The sequence below is a fragment of the Tachyglossus aculeatus genome, chromosome 22 (assembly GCF_015852505.1).
Source record: "Tachyglossus aculeatus isolate mTacAcu1 chromosome 22, mTacAcu1.pri, whole genome shotgun sequence".
Taxonomy (NCBI): domain Eukaryota; kingdom Metazoa; phylum Chordata; class Mammalia; order Monotremata; family Tachyglossidae; genus Tachyglossus; species Tachyglossus aculeatus.
The window spans coordinates 48,836,261-48,851,580 of NC_052087.1; the positions used below are offsets into that span (position 1 = coordinate 48,836,261).

Sequence of the window (15,320 nt, forward strand, 5' to 3'; positions counted from 1 at the left end):
AACCCGATTAGCTTGTAACTACCCCAGCACTTTGTACGGTGCCTGGCATAGAGTAAGCGTGTAATAATAATAATAATGATGGCATTTATTAAAAGCTTACTATGTGCAAAGCACCGTTCTAAGCGCTGGGGAGGTTACAAGGTGATCAGGTTGTCCCACGGGGGGCTCCCAGTCTTCATCCCCATTTTCCAGATGAGGTCACTGAGGCCCAGAGAAGTGAAGTGACTTGCCCAAAGTCACACAGCTGGCAATTGGCAGAGCTGGGATTTGAACCCATGACCTCTGACTCCAAAGCCCGGGCTCTTTCCACTGAGCCACGCTGCTTCTCCCATTAAGAACCACCACCCCAGTCAGTCCGGAACAAGGCTCCCCAACTGTCTGGTGGGGAAACAGAGTCCCCGTGCCTTGGTTTTGTTCTCTGTCTCCCCCTTTTAGACTGTGAGCCCACTGTTGGGTAGGGACTGTCTCTATATGTTGCCAATTTGGACTTCCCAAGCGCTTAGTACAGTGCTCCGCACATAGTGGGCGCTCAATAAATACGATTGATTGATTGATTGATTCTCCCTAGACCCCCATTTAAAACGAAACAAAACAAAACAAGAAAAAACCTGGGTTGGGTGACGGGTGAGCACCTCTTTAGTAATAATAATGATGATGGTATCTGTTAAGCGCTTACTATGTGCCAAGCACTGCTCTAAGCTCTGGGGTAGATACAAGATCATCGGGTTGTCCCTCGTGGGGCTCACAGTCTTCATCCCCATTTTCCAGATGAGGTCACTGAGGCCCAGAGAATAATAATAATAACAATGATGGTATTTGTTAAGCGTTTACTATGTGCACAGCACTGTTCTAAGCGCTGGGGGGGATACAAGGTGAACAGGTTATCCCATGTGGGGCTCACAGTCTCCATCCCCATTTTCCAGATGAGGTCACTGAGGCCCAGAGAATAATAATGATGGCATTTGTTAAGCGCTTACTATGTGCACAGCACTGTTCTAAGTGCTGGGGGGGATACGAGGTGATCAGGTTGTCCCACGGGGGGCTCACAGTCTCCATCCCCATTTTCCAGATGAGGTCACTGAGGCCCAGAGAATAATAATGATGGCATTTGTTAAGCGCTTACTATGTGCACAGCACTGTTCTAAGTGCTGGGGGGGATACGAGGTGATCAGGTTGTCCCACGGGGGGCTCACAGTCTCCATCCCCATTTTCCAGATGGGGTCACTGAGGCCCAGAGAATAATAATAATAATGATGGTATTTGTTAAGCGCTTACTATGTGTAGAGCACTGTTCTAAGCGCTGGGGGGAGGATACAAGGTGATCAGGTTGTCCCATGTGGGGCTTACAGTCTCCATCCCCATTTTCCAGATGAGGTCACTGAGGCCCAGAGAATAATAATAATAATGATGGTATTTGTTAAGCGCTTACTATGTGCAGAGCACTGTTCTAAGTGCTGGGGGGATACAAGGTGGTCGGGTTGTCCCCTGTGGGGCTCACAGTCTCCATCCCCATTTTCCAGATGAGGTCACTGAGGCCCAGAGAAGTGAAGCGACTTGCCCCAAGTCCCCCAGCTGAGCCGGAATTGGAACCCACGCCCTCCGCCTCCCAAGCCGGGGCTCCTGTCACGGAGCCTCGCCGCCGAACAGGTGACACTTCCAGAACTGGGCTTTGCCCCCCGTGGACCGTGGCCGATCGGGAGCGGCCGGCCTCACCGCCCCCAACCCCCCCCCCCCGCCCGAGGGACGAGACCCGCGGCGTCCCGAGGTAGAAATATTCCTTTTATTCTCCGACCCGCAACCGAGCGGCGGCCCCGGGGGCTGGGGGCGGGAAGCGGGAAGGGGGCTATGTACAGGGGAAGGAAGGGTCCCGGCGCGGACCCTCCGCCTCGCGTCATTCCACCAGGAGGTCGAACTGCTCCGCGGCTTCAAACTGGGCGTTCATGGCGGCGGCCCACTCGTCCAGCTCCGACTTCTGTGGGACCAGAGAGACGGGGGGCAAGGGGGGGTCGGGGGGAGGCCCGTCAGGAACCGGGGACGCCCCTCCCCACCGCTCAGTACAGCCCCCGGCACGCGGCTCTCGTCAGACGCCGGCGACTCGCTTCCCATTCCCTGGGCCTGTCCTATCTTCATCGGTCGCCCTCCTGGTGTTCACTCAATCGTATTCATTAATAATAATGAATGTTTGTTAAGCGCTGACTATGTGCCACGCGCTCTTTTAAGCGCTGGGATAGACAGGGTTGTCCCCCGTGGGGCTCCCAGCCTTCATCCCCATTTTCCAGGTGAGGGGACCGAGGCCCAGAGAAGCAAAGCACCTTGCCCAAAGTCACTCAATCGTATTGATTAACAATGATGGCGGTGTTTGTTAAGCGCTGACTATGTGCCAAGTGCTCTTTTCAGCGCTGGGATAGACACGAGGTATCAGGGCTGTCCCCCGTGGGGCTCCCAGCCTTCATCCCCATTTTCCAGATGAGGGGACCGAGGCCCAGAGAAGCAAAGCGACTTGCCCAAAGTCACTCAATTGTATTGATTAACAATAATAACGATGGCGGTGTTTGTTAAGCGCTTACTATGTGCCACGCGTTCTTTTAAGCGCTGGGATAGACACGAGGTGACAGGGCTGTCCCCCGTGGGGCTCACAGCCTTCATCCCCATTTTCCAGATGAGGGGACCGAGGCCCAGAGAAGCAAAGCGACTTGCCCAAGTCACTCAATCGTATTGATTAACAACAATAATGATGGCGGTGTTTGTTAAGCGCTGACTATGTGCCAAGCGCTCTTTTAAGCGCTGGGATAGACACGAGGTACCAGGGCTGTCCCCCGTGGGGCTCCCAGCCTTCATCCCCATTTTCCAGGTGAGGGGACCGAGGCCCAGAGAAGCAAAGCGACTTGCCCAAAGTCACTCAATCGTATTAACAATAATAATGATGGCAGTGTTTGTTAAGCGCTATGTGCCAAGCGCTCTTTTCAGCGCTGGGATAGACACGAGGTGACAGGGCTGTCCCCCGTGGGGCTCACAGCCTTCATCCCCATTTTCCAGATGAGGGGACCGAGGCCCAGAGAAGCAAAGCGACTTGCCCAAAGTCACTCAATCGTATTGATTAACAATAATAATGACGGTGGTGTTTGTTAAGCGCTGACTATGTGCCAAGCGCTCTTTTAAGCGCTGGGATAGACACGAGGTACCAGGGCTGTCCCCCATGGGGCTTACAGTCTTTATCCCCATTTTCCAGATGAGGGGACCGAGGCCCAGAGAAGCAAAGCGACTCGCGGAGCCGGGATTAGAACCCACATCCTCTGACTCTCAAGTCTGTCAAATGGGGATGATGACTGTGAGCCCCACGGGGGACAACCTGATCACCTTGTATCCTCCCAGTGCTTAGAACAGTGCTTGGCACATAGTAAGCGCTTAACAAATGCCATTAGTAGACTGTGAGCCCACTGTTGGGTAGGGACCGTCTCTATATGTTGCCAATTGGTACTTCCCAAGCGCTTAGTACAGTGCTCTGCACATAGTAAGCGCTCAATAAACACGATCGATGATTATTAAGTCCGGGCTCTTGCCACTGAGCCATGCCGCTTCTCTAGCAGCATCGACCGCTTACTGTGGGCACAGCACTGTATTAAGCGCTCGGGAAAGTACAAAACTTCCCCCCCCCATCCCCCCCGCCTTACCTCCTTTCCTTCCCCACAGCACCTGTATATATGTATATATGTTTGTACAGATTTATTACTCTATTTATTTATTTATTTTATTTGTACCTATCTATTCTATTTATTTTATTTTGTTAGTATGTTTGGTTTTGTTCTCTGTCTCCCCCTTTTAGACGGTGAGCCCACTGTTGGGTAGGGACTGTCTCTATATGGTGCCAATTTGTACTTCCCAAGCGCTTAGTACAGCGCTCTGCACATAGTAAGCGCTCAATAAATACGATTGATTGATTGATTGATTGATTCTCACCCCAGTCTGCTCTCGGCACCAACGGAACCTCACTCTTCACCCTCCATCTCCGCCCCCATTCCCCGTCCACCACGAGCTCCCAATCTAGTGGGGGGTGGTCGGCGCTCAATAAATCCCCCAAAAGAGCGAATCCATCCTCCCACCGACTGACTCTCCGGTGCTTCCCTCCCCAATCCACTTTCGGCACGAGCCGAACCTCGCTCTTCATCCTCCGCTTCCACCCCCTCCTCCCCCACACCTCTCAGGGACCCCCATACAGTGCTCTGCACACGGTAAGCGCTCAATAAATACGATTGATTATATATAAGCCCCCAAACCGCATCCCTTCCCAGCTTCAAAATCCTCGTGGAGAGCCCCCTCCTCTTCCAAGAGGCCCTCCCTGACTGACACTCCCTCCCCCCTCCCCTCCGTCGGCCGTGTGACCTCGGCCAAGTCACCTCACTTCTCCGGGCCTCGGCGACCGCATCCGTAAAACGGGGATGGAGACTGCGAGCCCCTGGCGGGACGGGGGCAGGATCCCACCCCATCTGCTCGGATCCATCCCAGCGCTTAGTACAGTGCCCGGCACCCTGTAGAAGCTTAACGGATGCCGTTGTGACTGTTATTATTGCTCGGCAAGTTTGATTTCATCATTTATAGCCACGCTCCGCCTCGTCCGCCTATTATCCGTTGGCGGTTTGGGTCCGCTCGCTCCCCCGTGTTAAACGGTAAGCTCCTGGTGGGCAGGTTTTGTCTCGAGTTGTCTCTCGGGGTCCGGGCCCAACCCGCGAGATGCCGACCGACCGTCACCTTCACTCCCGGGCCTCCGGAAACGCCTCCTCTCCCCCAAATCCCCCCCGAGCCGATCCAACGGGCTCGCCCAGGGAAGCGGTCTCGGGCAAATCGCCCAGTTTAATAACAACTGCGGTATCCGTTAGCGCTTACTAAGTGCCAGGCACTGTACTAAGCGCTGGGGTGGATCCAAGCAAAGGGGGCCGGCCGCAGTCCCTGCCCCACTTGGCGCTCGCCGTCTCAGTCCCCATTTTACAGATGGGGAAACCGAGGCGGAGAAAAGCGAAGCACCTAGGCCACACAGCAGACAAGTGCAGCGGTGGAGCTGGGATTCGAACCCGTGAACTTCTGATTCGCGGGCCCGGGATCTAGCCGCTACGCCGCGGTGCCTCGGTTTCCTCCTCTGCAAGATGGGGACAAGGTGGTACCCGTTGTCCCTCCCTCTTTGATGGTGGGTCCGACCTGATTATCTCGTATCCGGCCCAGCGTCTGGGGGCACGCTTGACCCGGGAAGCAGCGCGGCCCGGTGGATAGAGCCCGGGCCTGGGAATCCGAAGGCCCTGGGTTCTAATCCCGGCTCCGCCGCTTGTCTGCTGAGGGACCTGGGGCAGGCCACCTCACTTTTCTGGGCCTCAGTTTCCTCCCTACAAAATGGGGAGGAAGACCGCGAGCCCCACGTAAGACAGGAATTGCGCCCAGACCGATTAGCTCGTATCTACCCCGGCGACTAGAGAAGTGCTTGACACATAGTAAGCGCTTAACAAATACACAGCGCTTAGAGCCCGGGCTTGGAAGTCAGAAGGTCATGAGTTCCAATCCTGACACCGCCACACGTCTGCTGGGTGACCTTGGGCACGTCGCTTCACTTCTCTGTGCCTGTTACCTCACCTGGAAAATGGGGATTGAGACTGGGAGCCCCACGTGGGACGAGGACTGTGTCCAGTCCGATTTCCTCGGATTCACCCCAGTGCTTACTTAGAACGGTGCTTTGCACATAGTAAGCGCTTAACAAATACACAGCAGTTAGAGCCCGGGCTTGGAAGTCAGAAGGTCATGAGTTCTAATCCTGACACCTCCACACATCTGCTGGGTGACCTTGGGCAGGTCGCTTCACTTCTCTGTGCCTGTTACCTCATCTGGAAAATGGGGATTGAGACTGGGAGCCCCACGTGGGACGAGGACTGTGTCCAGTCTGATCATCATCATCAATCGTATTTATTGAGCGCTTACTATGTGCAGAGCAGTGTACTAAGCGCTTGGGAAGTCCAAATTGGCAACATCTAGAGACAGTCCCTACCCAACAGTGGGCTCACAGTCTAAAAGGGGGATAATAATGGCATTTATTAAGTGATTACTATGTGCAAAGCACTGTTCTAAGCGCAGCGCTGGGGAGGTTACAAGGTGACCAGGCTGTCCCCCGGGGGGCTCCCAGTCTTCATCCCCATTTTACAGACGAGGTAACTGAGGCCCGGAGAAGTCAAGCGACTTGCCCGAAGTCAGCTGACAAGTGGCGGAGCCGGGATTCGAACCCACGACCTCCGACTCCCAAGCCCGGGCTCTTGTCCACCGAGCCACGCTGCTTCTCTGATTTCCTTGTACTGACCCCAGAGCTTACTTAGAACGGTGCTTTGCACATAGTAAGCGCTTAACAAATGCCATTATCATTATTATTACGTCTGGCATTTATTCAGTCATATTTATTGAGTGCTTACTGCATGCAGAGCACTGTACTAAGCGCTCGGGAAGTACAAGTTGGCATGTCGTTGTCCTTTCCAAGCACTCTGCACACTGTCGGCGCTCAATAATAATAATAATAATAATGGCATTTGTTAAGCGCTTACTATGTGCAGAGCACTGTTCTAAGCGCTGGATAATAATGGTATTTGTTAAGCTCTTACTATGTGCCAAGCACTCTTCTAAGCGCCGGCGGAGATACAAGATCACCGGGTTGTCCACTGTCAATAAATACGACCGAATGAATGAACGAAGCGCTTAGCCACAATCCTTGTAGGGTGCAGCCTTGTCGTGGGCAGGGAACGTGTCTGTTTCTTTTTATATCGTACTCCCCCAAGCGCTTACTACACATTTCTATTCTATTTATTTTATTTTGTTAGTATGTTTGGTTTTGTTCTCTGCCTCCCCCTTTTAGACTGTGAGCCCACTGTTGGGTAGGGACTGTCTCTAGATGTTGCCAACTTGGACTTCCCAAGCGCTTAGTCCAGTGCTCTGCACATAGTAAGCGCTCAATAAATACGATTGATGATGATTGATGATATCTAATCTATTTATTGTATTTTGTTAGTATGTTTGGTTTTGTCCTCTGCCTCCCCCTTTAAGCCTGTGAGCCCACTGTTGGGTAGGGACTGTCTCTAGATGTTGCCAATTTGGACTTCCCAAGCGCTTAGTCCAGTGCTCTGCACGTAGTAAACGCTCAATAAATACGATTGATGATGACCGATGATATCTATTCTATTTATTTTATTTTGTTAGTATGTTTGGTTTTGTCCTCTGCCTCCCCCTTTCAGACTGTGAGCCCGCTGCTGGGTAGGGACCGTCTCTAGATGTTGCCAACTTGGACTTCCCAAGCGCTTAGTCCAGTGCTCTGCACATAGTAAGCGCTCAATAAATACGATTGATGATGATTGATGATATCTATTCTATTTATTTTATTTTGTTAGTATGTTTGGTTTTGTCCTCTGCCTCCCCCTTTTAGCCTGTGAGCCCGCTGTTGGGTAGGGACCGTCTCTAGATGTTGCCAACTTGTACTTCCCGAGCGCTTAGTACGGTGCTCTGCACATAGTAAGCGCTCAATAAATATGATTGATGATATCTATTCTATTTATTTTATTTTGTTAGTATGTTTGGTTTTGTCCTCTGCCTCCCCCTTATAGACTGTTAGCCCGCTGTTGGGTAGGGACTGTCTCTAGATGTTGCCAATTTGGACTTCACAAGCGCTTAGTCCAGTGCTCTGCACATAGTAAGTGCTCAATAAATACGATTGATGATGATGATGATGATGATGCTAAGCGCTCAACAGGGTGGACTGACCGGCTGAATAGCCCCGCCATCGTCGCCTACCGGGCGCCCCGACGATGGGGCACTCACCAGGATCTCGGGCACCTTCCGTCTCCGGCGTTTCTCCTTGACCAGGGCGATTCCCGGAAGGTGGGCGTCGGGCTCCCAGGGGGCGGCGGCCTTGGCCTCGGCCCCGACCGGCGAGAGCCCCCGCGGACCCTCGAAGCCGAAGGAGCGGCGGCCCGGCGGGGGGGAGGTGGGGCCCGCGGCCGACAGCCGGCTGTACGAGCGCCGCACCTTGCGGGACATCTCCCAGTCGCGGCGGTCCGGCTTCTCCGGCCCGGGGCCCGGGGAGCCTAAGGCCCGGGCCGCGGGGGGACCGTCATCCCGGCCGAAGCGAGCGTCCGCGGGGGTGGTCTTCTTCCCGGGTCGGGAGGCCTTCTCTCCGGCGACGGGGGACGCCTCCTTCCCGGACCCGTTCTCCTTCCCCGGTGGGACGGCGCTCCCGACGAGGGGATCGGGGGTCTTGCCGGCGGCGAGGCGGTTCTCCTTCCCCGGGGGGGACGTCTTCTTCCCGGGGGTGGGGGCGTTCTCCGTGGTCTTCCTCTGGGGCTGGGGGGCGTTCTCCTTTCCGGGTGGGGAAGTCCTCTTCCGGGGAGGGGGGGCGTTCTCCTTCCAGGGCGGGGAAGCGATCTGTGGGAGAGGAGAGGAGACTGAATCCCACGGATAAAGGCGAGAAGCCCCCCGGAGCCTGCTCACCGCGCTCTAGCGGAAAAGGCTCGGGGGACCGGGGTTCGAATCTGCTGGGTGACCTTGGCCGAGTCACTTGGCCTCTTGTTTAAATACTCTTTCTCTCTCCCTCTTTGACAACGAGCCCCGCTCGGAGCGGCGACTGTCTGCCCACACTATGCTGTACGGAGACGATCCCTTTTCGATCCCTCCCCCTTTTAGACTGTGAGCCCACTGTTGGGTAGGGACTGTCTCTAGATGTTGCCAATTTGGACTTCCCAAGCGCTTAGTACAGTGCTCTGCACACAGTAAGCGCTCAATAAATACGATTGATGATGATGATGATGATCCCTGACTCTAACCAACGTGGTTCGGTGGCGAGAGCCCGGGCTCGGGAGCCAGAGGTCGTGGGTTCTAATCCCGGCTCCGCCCCTCGTCAGCTGGGTGACTTTGGGCAAGTCGCTTCTCTGGGCCTCTTTTCTGGGTCTTCTCTGGGTCTCTTTTAGACTGTGAGCCCACTGTTGGGTAGGGACTGTCTCTAGATGTTGCCAATTTTTACTTCCCAAGCGCTTAGTACAGTGCTCTGCACACAGCAAGCGCTCAATAAATACGACTGATGATGATGATGGGCCTCAGTTACCTCGTCTGTAAAATGAGGATGAAGACTGTGAGCCCCCTGTGGGACAACCTGACCGCACTGTATCTCCCCAAAGTTGACAACAGCGCGTGGTAAGCGCTTAACAAATACCACCATTATTATCTTTTAGACTGTGAGCCCACTGTTGGGTAAGGACTGTCTCTATATGTTGCCAGTTTGTACTTCCCAAGCGCTTAGTACAGTGCTCTGCACACAGTAAGCGCTCAATAAATACGATTGATGATGATGATGATGGTGATTATTAACCTTGTTACGGGCAGGGAACGGAACTGAAAATTCAGTTGTGGTGCACTCTCCCGCGCGCTTAGCGCAGGATTTTGCATGTTGACTGGCTGCTGGAAGCAGCGTGGCTCAGGGGAAAGAGCCCGGGCTTGGGAGTCAGAGGTCGTGGGTTCTAACCCGGCTCCGCCACTTGTCAGCTGGGTGACTTTGGGCGAGTCGCTTCGCTTCTCTGGGCCTCAGTGGCCTCATCTGTAAAGTGGGGATGAAGACTGTGAGCCCCACGGGGGACAACCTGATCACCTTGTATACCCCCGCCCACCGCCCCCCGGCGCTTAGAACAGTGCTTGGCCCATAGTAAGCGCTTAATATCACAAGAAGAAGAAGCAGCAGCACTCACCCTAGGACTCCTCCGGGGGGTGACGGGGTCTGGGACCTGGGGAGGGAAAGGCAGCGGGGTGAGGGGGGCGGGGGGGTGAGGCCTGGGCCGCCCCCTCCCCAGGGATCCCTCCTCAAAAATCTCCAGTGGCTACCAATCAATCTGCGCATCGGGCAGAAACTCCTCACCCTGGGCTTCCAGGCTGTCCATCCATCCATCCATCCCCTCGCCCCCTCCTCCCTCACCTCCCTTCTCTCCTTGTCCAGCCCAGCCCGCACCCTCCGCTCCTCCGCCGCTGATCTCCTCACCGTTAGGCCTCGTTCTCGCCCGTCCCGCCATCGACCCCCGGCCCACGTCCTCCCCCGGGCCTGGAATGCCCCCAATCCCTCTGCCCCTCCGCCAAGCTCGCTCTCTTCCTCCCTTCAAGGCCCTGCTGAGAGCTCACCTCCTCCAGGAGGCCTTCCCACTTCCTCTTCCCCTTCCTTCCTCTCCCCCTCGTCCCCCTCTCCATCCCCCCATCTTACCTCCTTCCCTTCCCCACAGCACCTGTATATATGTATATATGGTTGTACATATTTATTACTCTATTTATTTATTTATTTATTTATTTTACTTGTACATTTCTAGCCTACTTATTTTATCTTGTTGGTATGTTTGGTTTTGTTCTCTGTCTCCCCCTTTTAGACTGTGAGCCCACTGCTGGGTAGGGACTGTCTCTATGTGTTGCCAATTTGTACTTCCCAAGTGCTTAGTACAGTGCTCTGCACATAGTAAGCGCTCAATAAATACGATTGATTGATTGATTCCCACACTCAGCCCCTTCCTTCCTCTCCCCCTCGTCCCCCTCTCCATCCCTCCCATCTTACCTCCTTCCTTACCCCACAGCACCTGTATATATGTACATATTTATTACTCTATTTATTTACTTGTACATATCTATTCTATTTATTTTATTTTGTCAGTATGTTTGGTCTTGTTCTCTGTCTCCCCCTTCTAGACTGTGAGCCCACTGTTGGGTAGGGACCGTCTCTAGATGTTGCCAACTTGTACTTCCCAAGCGCTTAGTACAGTGCTCTGCACACGGTAAGCGCTCAGTAAATACGATTGATTGACTGATTCCGGCGTCCTCGTCTCTCCTCCCCCCACGACAAGCAGCGTGTCTCAGTGTCAAGAGCCCGGGCTTGGGAGTCAGAGGTCGTGGGTTCTAATCCCGCCTCCGCCACTTATCAGCTGTGTGACTTTGGGCAACTCACTTCACTTCTCTGGGCCTCAGTTCCCTCATCTGTAAAACGGGGATGAAGACTGGGAGCCCCATGGGGGGGGCAACCTGATTACCTTGCATCCCCCCAGCGCTTAGAACAGTGCTTTGTACGCAGTAAGCACTTAACAAATACCACTATTATTATCATCCTGACTCTGCCACTCGCCAGCTGTGTGACCTTAGCCAAGTCACTTCACTTCTCTGGGCCTCAGTTCCCTCACCTGTCAAATGGGGATTAAAAGTGTGAGCCCCACGGGGGACAACCTGATGACCCTGTATCTCCCCTGGCACTCAGAACAGTGCTTGGCACATAGCGAGCGCTTAGCGAAGCAGCGTGGCTCAATGGAAAGAGCCTGGGCTTTGGACTCAGAGGTCATGGGTTCGAATCCTGGCTCCACCACATGTCAGCTGTGTGACCTTGGGCAAGTCACTTAACTTCTCTGAGCCCCAGTTCCCTCATCTGTCAAATGGGGATTAAGACTGTGAGCCCCCCGTGGGACAACCTGATCACCCTGTAACCCCTCCAGCACTTAGAACAGTGGTTTGCACATAGTAAGCGCTTAATAAATGCCATTATTATTATTATTATTTTTATTATCATTATTATTATTAACAAATGCCATCATTATTCAGTGCTCAGAACAGTGCTTGGCACAAAGTAAGCAGAAGAAGCAGCGGGGCTCAGTGGAAAGAGCCCGGGCTTTGGAGTCAGGGGTCACAGGTTCAAATCCCGGCTCCGCCAATTGTCGGCTGTGGGACTTTGGGCACGTCACTTCACTTCTCTGGGACTCAGTGACCTCATCTGGAAAATGGGGATTCATGCATTCATTCATTCAATCGCATTTATTGAGCGCTTACTGTGTGCAGAGCACTGGACTAGACGCTTGGGAAGTACAAGTCGACAACATCTAGAGACGGTCCCTACCCAACAGTGGGCTCACAGTCTAGAAGGGGGAGACGGACAACAAAACAAAACATTTGGACAGGTGTCAAGTCGTCAGAACAAATAGAATTAAAGCTAGAGGCACATCGTTAACAAAATAAATAGAATAGTATATATGCACAAGTAAAATAAATAGAGTAATAAATCTGTACAAACATACATACAGGTGCTGTGGGGATGAAGACTGTGAGCCCCCCGAGAGACAACCTGATCACCTTATAATATAATAATAATGATAATATGACATTTATTAAGCGCTTACTATGTGCCAAGCACTGTTCTAAGCACTGGGAAGGTTACAAGGTGATCAGGATGTCCCACGGGGGGCTCACAGTCTTCATCCCCGTTTTACAGATAACGATGATGGCATTTATTAAGCACTTACTATGTGCAGAGAGCATCATCATCATCATCCATCGTATTTATTGAGCGCTTACTATGTGCAGAGCACTGTACTAAGCACTTGGGAAGTACAAATTGGCAACATATAGAGGCAGTCCCTACCCAACAGTGGGCTAGAGCACTGTTCTAAGCGCTGCGGAGGTTACAAAGCGATCAGGTTGTCCCCGGGGGGGCTCCTAGTCTTCATCCCCATCTTCCAGATGAGGGAACTGAGGCCCAGAGAAGTGAAGTGACTTGCCCAAAGTCACACAGCTGACAAGTGGCAGAGCTGTTGGGTAGGGACCGTCTCTATATGTTGCCAACTTGTACTTCCCCAGCGCTTAGTACAGTGCTCTGCACACAGTAAGCGCTCAATAAATACGATTGATGATGATGATGATGATGATGAGAGCTGGGATTTGAACTCACGACCTCCAACTCCAAAGCCCAGGCTCCTTCCAATGAGCCACCTCCCCGGTGCTTAGAACAGTGCTTTGCACATAGTAAGCGCTTAATAAATATCATCATCATTATTACTATTAAGCGCGTAATAAATGCCATCAATACGATAATAATGATGATGCAGTGTGGCTCAGTGAAAAGAGCCCAGGCTTTGGAGTCAGAGGTCATGGGTTCAAATCCTGGCTCCGCCACTTGTCAGCTGTGTGACTTTGGGCAAGTTGCTTCACTTCTCTGGGCCTCAGTTCCCCTATCTGTAAAATGGGGATGAAGACTGTGAGCCCCCCGTGGGACAACCTGATCACCTTGTAACCTCCCCAGCGCTTAGAACAGTGCTTTGAACATAGTAAGCGCTTAATAAGTGCCATTATTATTATTGTTATTCTCTGGGCATCAGTGACCTCATCTGTAAAATGGGGATGAAGACTGTGAGCCCCCCGTGGGACAACCTGATCACCTTGTAACCTCCCCAGCGCTTAGAACAGTGCTTTGCATATAGTAAGCGCTTAATAAATGCCATCATTATTATTCTTCTCTGTGCCTCAGTTCCCTCATCTGTAAAATGGGGATGAAGACTGTGAGCTCCCCCCGTGGGACAACCTGATCACCCTGTAACCTCCCCAGCGCTTAGAACAGTGCTTTGCATATAGTAAGCGCTTAATAAATGCCATCATTATTATTCTTCTCTGTGCCTCAGTTCCCTCATCTGTAAAATGGGGATGAAGACTGTGAGCTGCCCGTGGGACAACCTGATCACCTTGTAACCTCTCCAGCGCTTAGAACAGTGCTTTGCACATAGTAAGCACTTAATAAATGCCATCATTATTCTTCTTCTCTGTACCTCAGTTACCTCATCTGTCAAATGGGGATGAAGACTGTGAGCCCCCCCGTGGGACAACCTGATCACCTTGTAACCTCCCCAGCGCTTAGAACAGTGCTTTGCACATAGTGAGCGCTTAATAAATGCCATTATTATTATTCTCTGTGCCTCAGTTCCCTCATCTGTTAAATGGGGATGAAGACTGTGAGCCCCCGTGGCACAACCTGATCACCTTGTAACCTCCCCAGCGCTTAGAACAGTGCTTTGCACATAGAAAGTGCTTAATAAATGCCATCATTATTATTCTCTGTGCCTCAGTTCCCTTATCTGTAAAATGGGGATGAAGACTGTGAGCCTCCCGTGGGACAACCCGATCACCTTGTAACCTCCCCAGCGCTAAGAACAGTGCTTTGCACATAATAAGCGCTTAATAAATGCCATTATATTATTATCACTATTCTCTGGCCATCACTTCCCTCATCTGTAAAATGGGGATGAAGACTGTGAGCTCCCCGTGGGAACACCTCATCACCTTGTAACCTCCCCAGCGCTTAGAACAGTGCTTTGCACATAGTAAGTGCTTAATAAATGCCATCATTATTATTATTATTCTCTGGGCCTCAGTTCCCTCATCTGTTAAATGGGGATGAAACTGCGAACCCCCGTGGGACAACCTGATCACCTTGTAACCTCCCCAGCGCTTAGAACAGTGCTTGGCACATAGTGAGCAATTAATAAATGCCATCATTATTATTATTATCCTCTGGGCCTCAGTTCCCTCATCTGTTAAATGGGGATGAAGACTGTGAGCCCCCCGTGGGACAACCTCATCACCTTGTAACCTCCCCAGCGCTTAGAACAGTGCTTGGCACATAGTGAGCAATTAATAAATGCCATCATTATTATTATTCTTCTCTGGGCCTCAGTTCCCTCATCTGTAAAATGGGGATGAAGACTGTGAGCCCCCCGGGGGACCACCTGATCACCTTGTAACCTCTCCAGCGCTTAGAGCAGTGCTTTGCACATAGTAAGGGCTTAATAAATGCCATCATAATAATTATTATTATTATTCTCTGGGCCTCAGTTCCCTCATCTGTCAAATGGGGATGAAGACTGTGGGACCACCTGATCACCATGAAACCTCCCCAGCGCTTAGAACAGTGCTTGGCACATAGTAAGCGCTTAACAAATACCATCATCATCATTATTATCATTATTATGATTATTATTATTCTATTTTGTATTCCTCCCCTCTGTCCCTCAGCCCCCCTCCGTGTTCGCTCACGCGCGCGTCGCGGGCCCCGATCTTCCTCAGGACGATGGGCCTGCAGGGCGCGGCCATGTCCGCGCGCCCACCGGAAGCCGCTCCCGCCGAGACTGACGTCACAGCCCCGCCCCGCGCACGCGCAAACCAGGGGCGGAGGGGGGGGCCGCCGCGGGGGCCCGGATGTCGCGGCGCGCATGCGTGCCGGGGGCGCGGTGTCGTCATCGGGACGCGCCCGTGGTGGGGGGACCCGATGACGTGACGCGCGTGCGCGCCGGGGGCGCGATGTCGTCATCGGGGTGCGCCCGCGGTGGTGGTGGGGCCCGGATGTCGCGACGCGCGTGCGCGCCGGAGGCGCGGTGCCGTCATTGCGGCGCGCTCATGGAGGCGATGGGGTGCCCGGATGTCGCTACGCGCGTGCGCGCCGGGGGCGCGGTGTCGTCATCGGCGCGCGCCCGTCGTGG

At 52.9% G+C, this 15,320-nt stretch overlaps 1 protein-coding gene across 1 annotated transcript; it reads right to left on the reverse strand.

Annotated features, from left to right (window-relative positions):
- Positions 1-1,738: 1,738 nt before the first annotated feature.
- On the reverse strand, positions 1,739-14,949 carry CDCA5 (cell division cycle associated 5). Its single transcript, XM_038764681.1, has 4 exons — positions 14,878-14,949; positions 9,750-9,785; positions 7,834-8,436; positions 1,739-1,972 (listed from the first exon to the last, which is right to left on the reverse strand). Exons 1-4 carry the CDS (start codon positions 14,932-14,934, stop codon positions 1,892-1,894), a joined length of 777 nt encoding a protein of 258 aa, XP_038620609.1. The 5' UTR covers positions 14,935-14,949; the 3' UTR covers positions 1,739-1,891.
- Between the last annotated feature and the right edge of the window lie 371 nt (positions 14,950-15,320).

Bases quoted from the DNA above. Each gene is read 5' to 3' on its own strand.
- CDCA5 (XM_038764681.1), bottom strand. From the start codon at position 14,934: ATGGCCGCGCCCTGCAGGCCCATCGTCCTGAGGAAGATCGGGGCCCGC. The intron at 9,786-14,877 runs GTGAGCGAACAC...TTCCCTCCCCAG, and splicing joins TCGGGGCCCGCGACGCGCGC to GTCCCAGACCCCGTCACCCC. The intron at 8,437-9,749 runs GTGAGTGCTGCT...CCTCTCCCACAG, and splicing joins CCCCCCGGAGGAGTCCTAGG to ATCGCTTCCCCGCCCTGGAA.